Source organism: Onychomys torridus, chromosome 19 (assembly GCF_903995425.1).
Source record: "Onychomys torridus chromosome 19, mOncTor1.1, whole genome shotgun sequence".
Lineage (NCBI taxonomy): Eukaryota > Metazoa > Chordata > Mammalia > Rodentia > Cricetidae > Onychomys > Onychomys torridus.
Genome location: NC_050461.1, coordinates 63,032,389 through 63,049,473, shown reverse-complemented (window position 1 = coordinate 63,049,473; position 17,085 = coordinate 63,032,389). Strand labels below are relative to the sequence as shown.

Sequence of the window (17,085 nt, the reverse complement as noted above, 5' to 3'; positions counted from 1 at the left end):
GCAAACCTCATGATGTCATTGTTTTTTCTCTGCTGAGTAGAACTCCATTGTGTATATGTACCACATTTTATTTTTCCATTCTTCAGTCGAAGGGCATCTAGCTTGTTTCCCTAACTATCATGATAGAACTATCATCCAGTGACTGAAGGAAAATCTGAGTAAACAAACAGAAACTACAGAGGCAAGCTAACTAACAGAATACAAGAAATGGAATCTTAGGCATTGAGGATATAATAGAAGAAATAGATTCATCAGTGAAAGAAAATGTTAAATCCACCAAATTTTTAACAAAAAAACAACCAGGAAGTTTGAGACACCATGAAAAGACCAAACCTAAAAATAGTAAGGATAGAAAAAGGAGCAGAATTCTAGCTCAGAGGCACAGAAAATATATTCAACAAAATCATATAAGACTTAAAGAAAGACATGACTATGAAGGAAGAAGAATCATACAGAACACCAAATAGACTGGACTACACCAAAAAAAAAAATCACCTCACCACATAATAGTCAAAACACTAGACATACAGAATAAAGAAAGAATATTAAGAGCAGCAAAGGAAAAAGACCAAGTAACAGCCAGTGGTGGCACAAGACTCTAATCCCAGCACTCGGAAGGCAGAGGCAGGTGGATCTGTGTGAGTTCGAGGACAGCCTGGTCTACAAAGCAAGTTCCAGGACAGCCTCCAAAGCTACAGAGAAACCCTGTCTCAGAAAAAAAAAAAAAAAACCCAAGTAACATACAAAGGCAGACCTATCAGTATTACACCCAACTTTTCAATGGAAACTCTGAAAGCCAGAAGGTCCTGGACAGTTGTTCTGCAGATCCTAAGAGATCATGGATTCCAGCACAGTCTACTATACCAGGAAAGCTTTCAATCACCACAGATGGAGAAAACAAGATATTCCATGACAGAACCAGATTTAAATATTACATGTTCACAAATCCAGCCCTACAGAAAGTACTAGAAGGAAAACTCCAACCCAAGGAAGTTAGCTACAACCATCAAAACACAGGCAATAGATAACCTTATACCAGCAAATCCTGAAGAAAGAAAACACACATACTACCACCAAAAACATAACAGAAATTAACAAACACTGGTTATTAATTTACTTTAATTACCAATGGACTCACTTCTACTATAAAAAGATACTTGCTAACAGAATGGATGAGAAACCAGGATCTGTCCTTCTGTTGCATACAAGAAGCACACCTCAACTTCAAACACAGAGAGCAATGATAGAGCTTGACCGATCATACCACTAAGGGGATGGGAAGAAATCTGCAGCTAGAGAAAACTCCATAAAATAACAAGATTGTCCCCAGCTAATACTCATAGCAATGTGGAGAGGGTGCTTGAAATAGCCTTCCCCTGCCCTCAAATTGGTGTCTACCCTAATTGTCATCATAGCATCTACATCCTTTGACTGATTGAAGCAGATGCAGAGACCCACAACCAAGCACTTGGCTAAGATCATAGAATTTAGTTGAAGAGAGAGGGAGGCTTATAGGAGTAAAGGGGTTCAGGATCATGATGGGAAAAACCAGAGATAGATGACACAAGCTAGTGGCAGCTCATGGACAGTAGACTGACAGCTGGGGAGCCTGCATGGTACCAAACTACACCCTCTGAATATGGGAGACAGTTATGTGGCTTGATATATTTCTTGGTCTGTTTCTGCAACTCTAAGTTTTGCTGGCCTAGAAGTTTTGGTTCAGAAGAAGGTGTTCTACTGTCAGGGGGCCCAACAAACGTTCCATTGAAATGAAAACTCAGACTTCCCCCTGGTCATTTTGGGATTCAGATGCCCTTAAAACAACAAACTAAGAAAGGCATAACATCATCAGGAAGGGTGATATATCCAGATTACCATATGGAAATTGGATTGCTTCTCCACAATGGAGGTAAAAAGGACTATTTCTGAAATGCAGGGGATCCTTTAGGGCATCTCTTATTGCTACTGTGCCCCATGATTAAAGTTAATGAGAAACTACTGTTGTGACTACATTGCAAGAGCCCCCAAGCAAGACCACCACCACAGAGCTGGGGTTTATTTCAAAACACACTAGGGTTTATTGATAACAAGGAAGCCTGGGCTTGGTCCATGTGCAATACTCTGACAGCAGATCTGAGCTCTCATAATGAGGGGTTTTGAAAGGGTGTATAACCTTTGAATGCACTGGTTGGGGGTTATAGTTATCAGTTTTGGGCAGGCCTGGACAAGTCCAAGGCTGTGTCCTAGAGCTGCTTGGAGGCTGGCTAGCCTATCACATACTGACTGTGGGGACTGACTCAGTGACCCAGGCTCTGTCCTTGAGCTGCCATGGAGGCTGGCTGGCCTCACACATTCACATTGACCCACACACATAGCTCTTAGTTGGTGAGAAGTCCCAGGCAGTACACAACTAGCTGAACTTTGAACAGTCAGAGTATGTGCAGAAAGGGAGCTACTGCAAGGACTACCTCATAGCCTTCCCAGAAACTGCTTGCTCAAGTCTCAGGAAACTAAAATTGAGGCCTAATCTCTGAGAGAAGACTGAGCAGCCTGTTATGGCATTTGTTTGGTCCTTTCACTACAACAATCTAACCCAAGAAGGATGACAAAGGGCACAGACCAATCAGGAATGAAGGTTTGGGTCACTTCTTCAGGGAAAGAACCAAGACCTGCCGAAGTGCTTTCAGAGGGTAGAAGAAATACAGAATGTGTAGTAGAGGAATGTAGTTCTAAATACCATCTAAGGCCATGTGACCAGTTGCAGAAATGAGGATTATAACTGACATGACTGTGTCTGTTGCATTTTGTTAATAATTCATTAGTACAGATATTTGTATGTTCGGTCAATTTCTTTATCATATGTTGCAACATCAATTAAGAGAATATCATTTCAAATCAGATATAAGTTTGAGACACTAGAAAGATATCCCTCATGGGACATTGCCACTATTCTAAATATATAATGCATTTGCAATTTTATGTGGAATAGTTATGTTTGGTTTAGGCATAACTATGACCTGGTTATTGATTTTCATTTGGAAATTAATCATGACATAAGGAGATATGATTGTGTGTTAAGTTGACAAAGGGTGGATTGTGATCACTATTCTTGGTTGTCAATTTGACTATATCTAGAATGTGCTGTTGGCCGCAGGAATATATCATAAGAACTCAGATGGTTATGGCAAAGTCACTGCCTGGAGGGATCAAAGAATTTCTCCAGAGGAAGTCAAATTCCAAGGAACTTTAGGTAGTACTTGGCTTGTTATATATCAGCTGTCTTTTGTTATGAAAATCATGTGTGCCTTCATAGTTTTCCCAATTGACTTTTCCCTAAGAAGGGCTAACACTGTGGACTGATCACTCTCTGGACATACACATTCCAGGTATTTGGAGAACAGCCTCAGCAAAGGCTTTCTCTGCAATCAGATATCTCCCTTAGCCACTTTCCAGGACTAGCAGTAATAACAGTCCACATGCAAGTCTCCTGATTTAAGATAAATTCCACAAGGAGACACCACCTAGGTCAGGTGGACATTAAGTAATAGCTTTACACAATTTATCTCAGACCCTCCTTTCTTACGGCCTTACTAACTTTATAGACCTTTAACTCCTTTCCTAACCACTTCTAGGGATATTTAGATAACCTTCTGTACTGACAGGTATGCTCAGCCAGAACCCCAGTTCAAGTCTCCTGTAATTATTATTATTAGCAGCATCCAGCCAGGTCCATCCCCAGATACCTCTGTATTCTCTAAGAACAGACTTAAGTGTCTAGACTCCCTGTTTGAGAAGACCTGGAAGATGTGCCAATTAAGTTTTACTTCCTCCTTTTCCAAACCTTACCTCTATCTAGTTCCAGATCTCTCTTTAACTATCACCAGAAGCATCTAGCTGTACACAGGTTGCCTAGCGACTGAGCACACTCTCCTCCACCCTGCAGAAAAACAGCAGATAGCTTGGACAGATAGGAGCCACAGGAAAAAAGAAGACAGTTTTGTTTTCTTTCTTTGACCTAGCAACTTGTAGATTCTTAACATTTTCTACCAATCATGTTTAAGATTATAGTTGAGCACATAAGATATTACCTGAATTTAGCCTTTAGTTAATTCATTTCCCCATTGGTCACTTCCCTTTGGGGATGCAAATGATAATTAATGGATATTGCCCCTCTATGTGATTCTTATCACCCCTCCATTTAACCCTGGAAGCCTGGCTTTGACTGCCAAGGGATTACTCCTTGTAAGTGTATATATACCAGGATTCCCAGGGCACAGAGAGACAGAGAAAAGAAAAGAGAATGGAAGATCTAGAAGGGTAAGAACTTGAGAGGAACAAACTGAGATGGGGAAGAACTAAATTGAAGGGCTAGAAGAGAGCACTAGAGGAACAAGATGGAAGATGAGGACGAGCTAGATGGGGAAGAATAAGATGAGGAAGAAACAGATGAGAGAGAAGGAAATGTGAAAGGAGCTAATATGGGAAAGAACTAGATGGATGAGAACCTAAGAGGGGTAGAACTAGATGAAGGAATTAAGGTAAAACCTAGAGGGGGGAACGCAGATAAGTGTAGAGAGAAATCAGGCAAGAAAGGAACTAGGCATGAGAACAGAACTGAAGCTATGTATATGTATATGTGTGTGTATGTATGTATGTGTGTATGTGTGTATGTATGTATGTATGTATGTATGTATGTATGTATGTATCTATAGGATGTTATGCCAGAGGAATTAAAGCAAGTGGACTATGGAGCTCGGTGTGCTGAGATTCTATTTCCCGAAAATAGTCCTCACCATTAGTAGTTCTCTCTCCTGAGCCCCTGGGATGTATACTGTTAAGGCTGGTCCTGCTAATATTATACAAGAGGAATGAACTATAATTCAGAAATGGAGGGCACAATTGTGATTTGGACATTGAGGCAAGAAGACAACATGCCTTTGATCCAGATCTTGAGGCTAGATGACATATACCTTTAATCTAGACGTTGTGGATGGAAGAAACACCTTTAATCTGGGTCACACCTTCTGCTGAAAGGAGAAGGGAAAACGGAAGGTTATGTATTACGTCTTTTTCTGTTTTCACTGGCCTTGTCAGTACGTGCATTCTTGTCCTGGCATTGAAGCATCTTTCCTTGGGATTCCAGCATATAAAAAAATAGCTTGCCTTTAATCCCAGCACTCGGGAGGCAGAGGCAGGCAGATCTCTGTGAGTTCGAGGCCAGCCTGGTCTACAAAGCGAGTTCCAGGAAAGGCGCAAAGCTACACAGAGAAACCCTGTCTCGAAAAACAAAAACAAACAAAATAAAACAAAGCAAACAAAAAAAAAATAGCTGAGACACCCATCCTAGTGGGACTGAGCAGGTACTACATTCATCAACTTTCCATTCATACCTTGCCATTTTAGGCACTCCAATAAATTCCCATACTCCCTTCTCATACCTTCTTATCCTCCCTCATATACCACTGTATATATACATATGTATGTGTGTGTGTGTCTGTGTGTCTGTGTGTGTCTGTGTCTGTGTATACACACACATATGTGTACACACAGATATTGATAGATATTTAATACATAGATAAATAGATTTATAGAGAGATTTATTCCATAAGTTCTATGACTCTAGAGAACCCTGACTAATAAGCAGGGATTCCCAGTCAATTAAATTTCTATACTTTTCATTTCTAATTTTTAATTTATACTCTAACTACACATCTCAAACACTCTTAGCAAATACTTCAGTATCAGTTTATGTACATTTGCAGAAAATACCTTTCCTATTGTATAAAGTTAAAGAATATGGAAAACAGTGAAGCATAGGGTTAGAAGTTATTTCTGATGAAAAATTTATAAAATAGCATGAGCCCTTAGCTACATTGTAAGATTAGGTTATTTGTTTTTATCAAGTTGATAGGCACTTGCTACTTAGTGGAAAGTTATTTGTTAATTTAATCTAATAGGCATTCATTCTTTAATCTATTAAAATTGAAATATTAAGTAAAATGATGCTTAAAAGGGAAATATTCCAATCACCAAGGAGAGAGAAGTAAAATCTGTCTCCAGTTCTAAAGCCATCATTTAAAATTAGAGTTAACCGACTGAATGACAGAGCTGGGAAGATGGCTCAGTGGTTACAAACACTGACTGTCCTTCCAGAAGATGTGGATTAATTTTTTAGCACCCTCATGGTGGCTCACCACTATCTGTAGCTACAGTTCTAGGGGACCTGACACCTCACACAGACATTTGGTGATCTTGATTTTATCTTTCTTATGTAATGGTTGAAAAGTTTGGAATGTCAGATACTTTCCCTTAGTTGCAGGCCCATCCTTGGGTGGATCCCTGAATGGTGTCAGTTTATGGATCCAGGTGATGCCTACCAGTAAGCCTGTCACAGAAGCTATATCTGGGCCTGTCACAGAAGCTGTGTCAAGAAAAAGTTATAGCTAACACCACACAGGGATGGGGAAATACCTAACAGCTGAAACATTCCAGCCATTAGATAAGGTGGCCAGAGTACACACCTATTTCCCCTTCTTACCAAGCACCCCTAGACAGTTGTCAGACAGTCGGGGTCTTAAACCCTGGAAATCCCCTGACCCCAACCTCTGTTATGATTAAAAAAAAAAAACAACCCATCCCAGTTGACCTCAGGGCTCTCTGCTCTCACCGCTGCATTAGACAGACAGAGGGACCAAGCCCCAGAGCCTGAAAAAAAAAAAAGGCTCTTTGCTTTTACATGCAGGGTTCAGTCTTCATGGTGGTCCTTTGGGGGTTCCCATGATCTGGGCATAACAATTCACCCACACTTAACAAGGAAGAATTTAGAAGGGATTTTGGAAGAGAGTGAATGAAGAGATAAAAGGGGAAATGGATGTAATATCTTTTAATTAATAATTTATGGAAGTAAAATTTAAATAAAAAGATGGGCTAGTGAGATGGCTCAGCAATTAAGAGCACTGGCTGTTCTTACAGTGGACCCAGGTTCCATTTCTAGAATTGCCATAGTAGTTAACAATTTGCTGTAACTCCAGTCCCAGGCATCTCCAGTCTTCTTCTGGCATCTATAAGTACTGTGTACTAACACGTGCATGTAAAACACCCATATAATTTAATTTCTTTTAAAAGTTAGAAAAAGGGAAGAATGGAATTTTTTATGGTGATGTCAGTCCTGAGACAGATAACAGCCAGGGTTAGTTAAAATGACATCCCTATGGTCTTGCATGGAAGGAGCTGTGGCCTTTCACTGAGCCAGTCTATTCAGAGGTAAAAGCAGCTTCATTCTGAGGTTAATATAGCTCACTGTAACCATTCATCTAAAAGCAGAGTATACAGTATTGTTAAGTGACATTTCCTTGAACTTTTTTGCATTTGTGTTCTCTATCTTTTCTATCTGTGAGAATGGAATTGGTTCAGATATCTTTTAGATTGGACATCAAGATTGACAGGTTGCATAGGCTCCAAAGCAATATTTTTTCACTGTGTCCTTTAGTGATTTTTCAGCTAAGACCTTGTGGTACAAGATGAGCATGCCAGAGGCATTTCTTTCTATCATTTTATAATATATATAAATATATATATATATATATATATATATATATATATATATATATATATATATGTTTCAGCATGACATTGCAGTAAGAATACCCCTAAATGTCTCTGCTTTTATATTGTGATCATGTTCAGAAGGGAATTTGTTTACTTGTCTGTTTAGGAATACGGAGAATTCTACATGAACATGCCCAAACTTTCTAAGTAAAATCCACATACTTCCTTTGTTTAGGAAAAGCATGTTTTCCCTGACTCCTGCAGGTAAGAAAATTTTCTCATTTCTTCTTTCTTGGCTGTTATAATGGCTATTCTTGGTAGTCAAACTGACTACTTCTAGAATTAAACAAAACCCAAAGAGATGGGTGTACCTGTGAGGGATTTTTTTAAAAAATGTTTTGAAATTAAAGACCCATCATTAATCCTGATCATTTGAGGTGAAATCCACCTTCAGCTGCTTGGTGACTTTGTACACCTTTAACCCAAGCACTCAGGAGGCAGAAACAGTTGGATTTTCCTGAGTTTGAGGCTGGCCTTGTCTACAGAGTGAGTTCCATGGCTACACAGATAAACCCTATCTTGAGAACATGCAAAAAAAATCAAAGGAAGTTTAAGATACACATTTAATCTAGATTCCACCTTTGGTGGCAGACTACATATATAAAGTATATTGAAAGAGGAAGTTCTCTCTCTCTCTCTCTTTGCCTCCTTGCCCTAGCACTGGCTACCAAGTTAATTCCTTTACCAGCATTAGAACCCACTTCCTTGGTATTTTGGTGTATACTGAAGACCAACTGAAATATCTAGCCTCATGAACTGAACAACTATTGGACTCTTCAAATTTCTATTGGTAGGGAGCCATTGTTCAACTACCAGATCCACAGCTTGTAAGACAGTCTATTAAATCAACTGTGTACATACATGGAGAGATTCATTCTACCAATCCTGTTCATGTAGCGAAACTTGAATAATATAGTTGTGTTTTCTTTTTAATTTGCCCACTGAGGAATATGTGCTGGCTAACAATGGTGCTCATAAACGCATTCTTCCTAGCTCCATTACTCACTAAGTATTCAACTTTCCATGAAGACTCCTCTTTATTATTATTTATTGCCAACACTTTGCTCTGAATTTCAGGAATAAAACTCCTTAGGCAATGGAGCCATCATCCACCTTTCTAATGGGAGAAAGACCTATTATCTTGTTTGTGATCTAGTTCCTGCTTTTCTTTCCTGGTTGTCTGAAGTCCCTGTGACAAGCGGGTTATAAAGTACATTCAATTCACCTGACATCAGCATGAAGCCACCTAACAAACATCTCCTTTTGTGTGCTTAAATCTCTCTTAAGTTGTTAATATTACGGGTAACCATCCATCTCTGTAAGAGGGAATCACTCCACTCCACATAGTATAGTGTGCTGTAAAAGCTACCTAGCCACACTGTGTCTAGGAGGATGAACAGGAAGGTCCTATGGAGGGCAGGAAGAGAGCAGGGTCTGCTGTTAGAGCCAGGGGCAGGTGCTGTTAAAATGCACCTCTCTGCTGGTTCAAAAAAGATCTGGGGCTGGGGTGGAAAGCGGGGTCAGGAATCACTGTGCTGTGTCTTTAAGCTCGGTGTAACCCTGTGGGAGGTGCTCTTGTCACTCAGGCCTCACTAGCCAATCAGGCCCTCCAAGCGACCTGCCAGTCAGAACTTGTGCTGGGTCCTTCCTGTTACCAGCTTCAGTCCTTCCGGTTACCAGCTTCAGGCTCGGCTTTGAAGCGAAGCTGGCGCCAGTGTTTCTGTGTGCTGTGCTGCGAGTGCTGTTGCGGGGAGCTGAGCAGGAAGCTTGGGCAAACTGGAAAACCACAACATGGTAAGCTACGGGCCTATCCCCAGACTGGGAGGAACAGCCAGTTGAGCCATGGGAGCCAGTGTGGAGGGTTCTGCCTTGGCTGGGTGTGAGCCAGGGGCCAGATGCAGAGTTCCGCATGTTCTTGCCTGGTACTACGTGGTGTGGTTCTGCATGGTCCTTCGTGGTCTTTGCAATTCCTGGGCCAGCTGGTAGCCTCTGTAACTCCACTCTGCCGGCTGCATCTGTGCAGAGCACTGGGAGTGGGGCTGTGCTTTGAAATAACCTTGGTATAGACATCACTGTGAAATGCCAGCATCCTTAGTGCTTATGTTGTTGTTGCTATGGAATACAGATTTGCCGAACTCAGAAAGCCCTGGGCCCTCTCGTACCTTTCAGAAGTACTGCTCTTAGAACTTTCCACATTTAGTTTTAGAATCCATCGGGGGTTAATTCTGTAAAGCTTTTAAACAGTATCTCCTTTGCAAAGTGGCACTCCACTGCTAAACTATGAAGTGGAAAAGTAGAGTTGATGGAAGTAGAATTGATACAAGGTCATACCAGTTCTTAGGAGACTTAAGCTTCCAAAGCTCTCTAGCCAGTGTCATTTGTAACCCAAAAGGGGAGTGAATAGAGGAGGTGGGGTCAGATAGGCCCAGGAATTTATGTGCTCAAAATATATTCTTATAAGTGATTAGGTGAAACATTACAAGTCTATTAATAAATTGTGCTCAAACTACAAACTTACAGGTGGTTAGGTAAACAAATATGTAAGTTACTCAAATAAAACAGCCTATGTTACACTTTCAACATTCTTAAGTTAAACGACTGTACCACCTCAGAGTTTTAAAATTGCCCATTTAAGTCATATAATCACTCTCCATTGCAGTCACAGGAAAAGGATTTGCATGTGGAACTAGGCTTCTGCCTTCAGATCAGACTAGGAGGAATCGTTTATGTTGTGCACTGCAGGGGAAACAGGGCAGGCAATCAACTGCTGGATCACCGTTATGAAAAAGTCCTGATTGTGGGAGGAGGAGTGATTTTATCATTTCCCAGCATCTTTTAATCAATGTCATGTGAATGAACACCAGATTAGTGGGATACAGTTTGTGATTGTTAACTTGAGCCAAAGAATATTGAATTTCCAATTAGGGAACTCCAATGCAGATATGTTCAATCCTGCTTGACACAGTTAAGTTACCAAAAAAAAAAAAAAACAAAAAAAAAAACGAGCAAGAAGCATTCCATTCAACTGTAAGTTTTCTTGTGTGCCTGGTTACTAATGTCAGCAGCCAACATGTGCCTATGAGAAAGTTAGATTCATCTCTTAATTAATGGCATTTCCTCTACTATGATAGGCCTAGTCTTTTCCAATGACAATATAGTTAAGTTTTTTATTTTAAGAATAAATTATATTTATCATTTTATAAAGTCAATTATTGGTATCATTTTTTTTAAATTTCATTTTCTTTAAATGTGTTGTTGCTCTATTTTCTGTTCGTTTCTGTTCTCCAATATTTCTCAGTCATTAATAATATCATTGCTTCTTATCTCAAGTGCTATTGATTATTTATATCTGTGTAGAGTAATGTCTCCTGTAGCTTCGGCTTGCCTCCTGGTATAAAGTTGAGAATTGTTTTGAACACCTAATCCTGCCTCTGCTGCCCGGTGCTGAGAAGACAGTCATGTGACTTCAAGTCTGGGATTTGATGAGTTAATGGGTGTTCTCCAATCACTCTGGCTTTTATTGGGCTCATACAAAAGAAGAGGGACCTTTGCAAAAATTGAATTCCATCAAACAACTTTGAATCTGGTATAGTGTGACAGTGCAGAAATGGAGAGGCAGAAAGAAGGATGAAAGAACTCTTCATTGCTGGGCCTTGACTAGTCCATGAGAAGGAAAATTAGACCAGTGAACGAGTGTCCTCCTATACCTCTGGCTTTTATTGGGGAGTTAGTTACAAATGAAGAGGGACTTGTGTAAGGATTGAGTTCTCTGACAACTTTGAAGCTGGTGCAGCGACAGTGCAGACAGGGAGGGGCAGACAGGAGGGTGAGGGCTTTCCTGATGTGACAGCAGTTGAGATTAGCCATGTGGAGTCAGGTGATTAACTTTAGGTGATCCATAAATGTCCTGACTGGTCATGTGTTGGGATCCACAGACCAGGGCAATAAAGCATCTAAATGAAGGACTGGCCTTATTGTGAAACCAAATTATTGCCCGTACACTAGTTCAACCAAAATTGAAGATCTGGGTAAAATGTGGCCCTGACTAACAGGACTGGATTTTCCTGATTTAAGATGTCCAGCCTGAGATGAAAGGTATGAGAAATCCTTGGAGTGTTCTCATACAAATCCCTGGAGCACATGACCATGCAGCCTGTTTCAACTTTTCAAAAGGATTCTTTGAGATTATAACTACATCATATCCGAAGTCTCTTTCCTGCCTGCAAGCCCTTTCTTGATCCCTCATTGTTTTCTAATTGATGGCCTCTTTTTGCTTTAGCAACAGTTACTGTTTGAATGTGACCTATGTTTGGCTACAGGACTTCCTAGCTATGAGGCAGTGGGTGGCTGCCCTGGACATTGAGTGTGTAATGGGGTGTTCACCTAAAGACCCTGTTTCTTGCAAGAGAAACAGAAAGTCCTCTGGGAGACTGGAACAATTTCTACAAAAATATAAATTCCCCAGATTAGGACTCTGTCTGTACTTAGGGTGGAAAGGCAGAGCTGGGAAGGCCTGTGCTATCTGAGTCCTTTGATCACCTAGTAGGGGAGCTGCTAATGTCCTGAGGCCCAGCTGGGTGAGTTTAGCTAATGTGGGGCTCTGGGAAAGCCTTGCAATTAGCAGTAGCAGTGGGAGATAGGTTGCATGTCCATTCCAGGATTCTCCTCTGGTTCTGATTTAAGTAGCTGTGACGGAAACCACAAGCCTTGTCACAGGAAATGTGGGGTTCACTGACCCCAAACCTGGAAGAGCACTTCTACTGAGCTGTCAGTGCTGGGACTGGGATATACTATGAGTCAGAACATGGTTCTCTTGGTCCATTTGGTGACCTAGACAGTGATCCTTCTCTTCTGAGCCTCCTTGGATGTGGATTCCCTGGGGAGGAGGGACTCTGTCACCTAGCTATGGAAGAACATAATGCTTGTAATATATGTGTCCAGTGTGCACACACAGACTTTTTTTTTTTTTGAGACAGGGTTTCTCTGTGTAGCTTTGAGCCTTTCCTGGAACTCGCTTTGTAGACCAGGCTGGCCTCGAACTCACAGAGATTCGCCTGCCTCTGCCTCCCGAGTGCTGGGATTAAAGGTGTGCACCACCACCGCCTGGCACAGGCATTTATTTTGATGTGTAATGGGAAGACAGATTTGAAAACTGATGGTCTGGTTTCTAGAAGTCCTGAGCATTGTTTTCCACTTTCAGATTTGTCTTATAAATGTTACAAATAATTTAGGAACTGGTAGAAAGGAAATGATTGGGGATCATCTTTCAGAAATATGTGATTGGAATGTTTTTAAATTTCTGATATAAGGTTGACCTAGTTCAGGGAAGTTTAGTTCCAGGAGAGAAAAGTTCTTAGCTGCCGAGATAATTCAGGTGTGCATGGTGTTGGGCAGACCCATTTTCTCTGACAGTTAGACATTCTATTTCTTATCTGTAAGAAACTTGTTCCCTCTAACAGTTATGGTATATAATCTATCATATCCTTTAATTTATATATAGTAGGAAATATCTGGAACTTATTTTTTATGTTGCTCTCAATTGTCTGGGTCTAGGGACAACACATCCTCAGATTGGTTTCCCAGGGCCTAGGGTGGAGGGACAGCACATCCTCTGGTGGTTTTCCCAGGGCCTGCTGTCCTCAGTCTGACCATCCTCTAAGATGGCTACAATTCTGTCATTCTTTCAGAGAAGTGTCCCAAGACCAAGGAAAAGAGTCATAGACATCCCCTCACACATACTGTTAGGAGTCCTACACAAACACCAAGCTAAACAACCATAACATATATGCACAAGAGCTGCCACAGACCCATGGAGGCACCATGATTGCTGCTTCAAGCTCTGTGAGCCACTATGGTCCCCACTTAGTTGGGCTATGTTCTCCTTGTGTCCTTGACCGTTCTGGCTCCTACAATGCCTCCCGTTCTGATGTTCAGCAGGGTTTCCAGAGCTCTAGCTACTGTTTTATGAGCTCCTCAGCTGCTGGAAGAAGCCCCTCTGATGACAGTTGGGTTAGACAGCATTCTCTGATTATAGTAGAATATAGTTAGGAATCATTTCATTGACTTTTTTCTTTTTGGTAAGTTGTATTTGGTTCTTCCCTAATTCTCTGAGCTTTCTTCAGTTCCTGCTCATCCAGGCAGTGCTTGGCAAAGGCTCCCTCTTGTGGCCTGGGCTTCAAGTTACACCAGTCACTGGTTGGCCTTTACAGGCTTTGAGCTGCTATCGCCCCAGCATATCTTGCAAATAGGACCAGTGTGGGTTAGAGATTTTGTGTCTGGATTAGTGTCCCAGTCCCACCACTGGGATCCTGGTGTGGTTACAGAAGCTGGCCACTTCAGGTTCTGTACTCTCACTTTCCTGGAGTACTCACACTCAGGGCTTCCAGGAAGTTTCTACTTCACCAGTTTTCCACATCCCCTCCCCCCCAAAATCTCTACTCTTCCAGTCAGGTCTCCCTGCCTTTTCTCCCTCTCTTCTTCCTTCCTCATCTGAGGATTCCTGGTCTTGCCCCCCATTCACCCACAAAATCAATTTAATTTCCTCTTTCTCTTTCTGTGTAACCCAGCCTACAGCTGTCCGTGTTACATACTCTTTGTAGGTTTGTGGATTATACTGTGACTGTTGCCTCAGGCTGTGGATCTGAATAGTAGGCAGTTCGTCCTTGGGATCAGGTGTGCCTAGTAAATCTCTAACTTTCCAGTTCTTGGTGTAATTAGGAGGGCATAATGGAATTGCTGTATCCATTGTGACAAGGTTTTTTTTCCAAAGAATTATTTTCTTTACAGAGTACACCATTGTATACATTTTATCCTTTACCAAAACCTGCACAAAATTTCCCTAAGGGAAAGGCATTAATAGTGAGAATCATTAAAAATAAAAGTAAAATGGTGCTGGAAAAGGTGTGATCAGTCTGCAATATTGAAATGCTGGAAATGTGTCAAGCAGCAGTGATTGCCATGTGGTCCACACTAATATTTCACACCATAGAGTGACATTCTGTGGATATGTATATATTATTTGAAGTTCATGCTTCTTCATGTCCCCTTTAATTTCCCGTTTGGCACTTCATCTTGAAGTACTGCCTTCCAGGGGATTATCTAAAGATGCTAGATGATGTAATGGCAGTGAGATTTATTAATAACAAAAGGAAATAAAACAAAAAACATCCCTGGTGTGTGTAAAGTGCTCATGGGTTTTTAGGCCATGACAGGTATGCGGAGACAAGAAGGCAACTTTGTGGGGTCTACTTGTGGTTATCGAGGTCAGGTCCCAGCCTTGTACAGATATTTCTCACTTAGCTGTCTCACTGGGCTTCAAATAAAATTAGTTGAAATACTACATCAGTAAAATATTGCCTTCTTTTCAGATTGTAAACATATTGTCATCTAATAATAGAGGAAAACAGGACAATTGGAATAATAGATCCTATTTGCAAATGGAAATGATATACTGCTATCTCTTTTTTTGCTTTTTCCTACCTCTGGGTTATATTAGTTTATTCTGAGGATAAAACTTTTTTTTTTTTAAGATTTATTTATTTATTATGTAGTGTTCTGTCTGCACATATCCCTGCAGGCCAGAAGAGGGCACCAGATCTCATTACAGATGGTTGTGAGCTACCACGTGGTTGCTGGGAATTGAACACAGGACCTTTGGAAGAGCAAGCAGCGCTCTTAACCTCTGAGCCATCTCTCCAGCCTAAAACTCTTGTTTGTAACACTTTCTCAGAACCACAATCTAATGATATAGAATTGTTTTGGTGGGTAAAGTTGGTTGCTGCTGAGCCTAATGACCTGAGTTCAATCTCTGGGAGAATAAAATACTCCTACAAATATTTCACTTATTTCTACACTCAGTATGCACATGCATACTCCCACCCCAGCACATACATAGATAATTTTAAACCCAAATAAGCTGGATGGTGGTGGCACACGCCTTTACCTAGCACTCAGGAGGCAGAGCCAGGCGGATCTCTGTAAGTTCAAGGCCAGCCTGGGCTACCAAGTGAGTCCCAGGAAAGGCGCAAAGCTACACAGAGAAACCCTGTCTCGAAAAAACAAAAACAAAAAAAACCAAATAAGTGTCACTGAGGTCACTTGAAGCCAGATGACTCTCTGGGTGTTATCTCTAGAACTCAAATAAGGGAAGTAGATAAGAGACACCTTTAAGTTCTCCTCTCATTGCCACATATGCATGATGGCTCAGGTGTATACACACAAACAGGTCAAGTAATTTTAAATGGACGAAATTAACAAAGTAAATAACCCAGTTATTGAGACTATATGAAATGATCTGCCACTTTACATTATTACAGAATTTCAAGAGGTATTACTGTTCATTAGAACATTGATAGTTTCTTTTTTTTTTGAGCTGAGGATCGAACCCGGGAGTGCTCTACCACTGAGCTAAATCCCCAACCTTTATGGTTTCTTTTAAAATTTTATTTTATCCTTTAATTCTGTTTTACAGATAGATACTTTAAAAAAACACATCTCAGCTGGACTTAGAGGTGCATGCCTGTAATACCAAGTCTTGCAAGATAGTGGGAGTCCAATCTCTTTGAGTTTGAGTTTTGAGGTCAGGTTGGTTCAAATAGTGAGTTCCAGGACAGCCATGGCTATGTAGAGGTAGCCTCAAAAAATTCCAAAATGAAATGGCATATCTCAAGTTATGGAACTTTTCTCATATAATCTGACTGGACCATGACTGGATTCAACAATTCAGGTTTGTTATCTTTTGTTATTTTTACTCACATCAAGAGACTTGTGTTAATAATGGAAATAAGCAAAGGAGAGAGTCCATTTACAGAGTGATAGAAAGCCATTGAATCCTTTGACAGCCATCTGGAGAGGACTTTCATCACCTTCAAGTGATAGGAGACAGGAGTAATCTGGCATCTTCATCTACATTTTATTGCCCTTTTAGGGAGCTGAGGAGTTGACTGAATAGTCATGCTCTTATTACATACCCTCGTACCCAAGACTGATTCCTAGCGGCTACATCAGATGGCTAAGAACTAACTGTATTTCTAGGTCAGGAGATCTGATGCATCTTGGGCATCCTAAGGTACCCGATATACAAATGGTGAATAGACAGATATATATATTAAAATATGAAATCATGTTATATATACATATAACATGATTTCATATTTTAATAAAGGTTCTTTTCGTGTATGTTAATTTCAAAAGGAATGAAATTTAGGTGTATAAGTTTAGCCAGTATATATGTCAAGTGCATGCCAGGTACCAGTGGAGGTCATAAGAGAGTGTGTGATCTCTAGTGCCTGTAATACAGACAGTTGTGAGCTGTCTTGGGTACTGGGAATCAAAGTCAGGCCCTGTGAATGAGCATCCAGTGCTCCCAGGCATTGAACAATCTATTCAGCCTCATGAACATGTCATTATAGCAGTAAGGTACGAATGGATGATCTTTACCTCAGCCTTGATCACCCAAAAGAAACACTAGATGGACAG

The 17,085-nt window shown here is 40.8% G+C and overlaps 1 protein-coding gene across 2 annotated transcripts in view; it reads left to right on the top strand.

Moving 5' to 3' along the window:
* Window positions 1-9,282: 9,282 nt before the first annotated feature.
* Window positions 9,283-17,085, top strand: part of LOC118570264 (zinc finger protein 431-like) — a 31,241-nt gene continuing 23,438 nt past the window's right edge. For both annotated transcript variants that reach the window (XM_036168662.1, XM_036168661.1), the window contains exon 1: window positions 9,283-9,402. In XM_036168662.1, coding sequence (XP_036024555.1) covers window positions 9,400-9,402 — 3 coding nt within the window. In that variant the 5' untranslated portion in view covers window positions 9,283-9,399. The remainder of the gene's footprint in view (window positions 9,403-17,085) is intronic.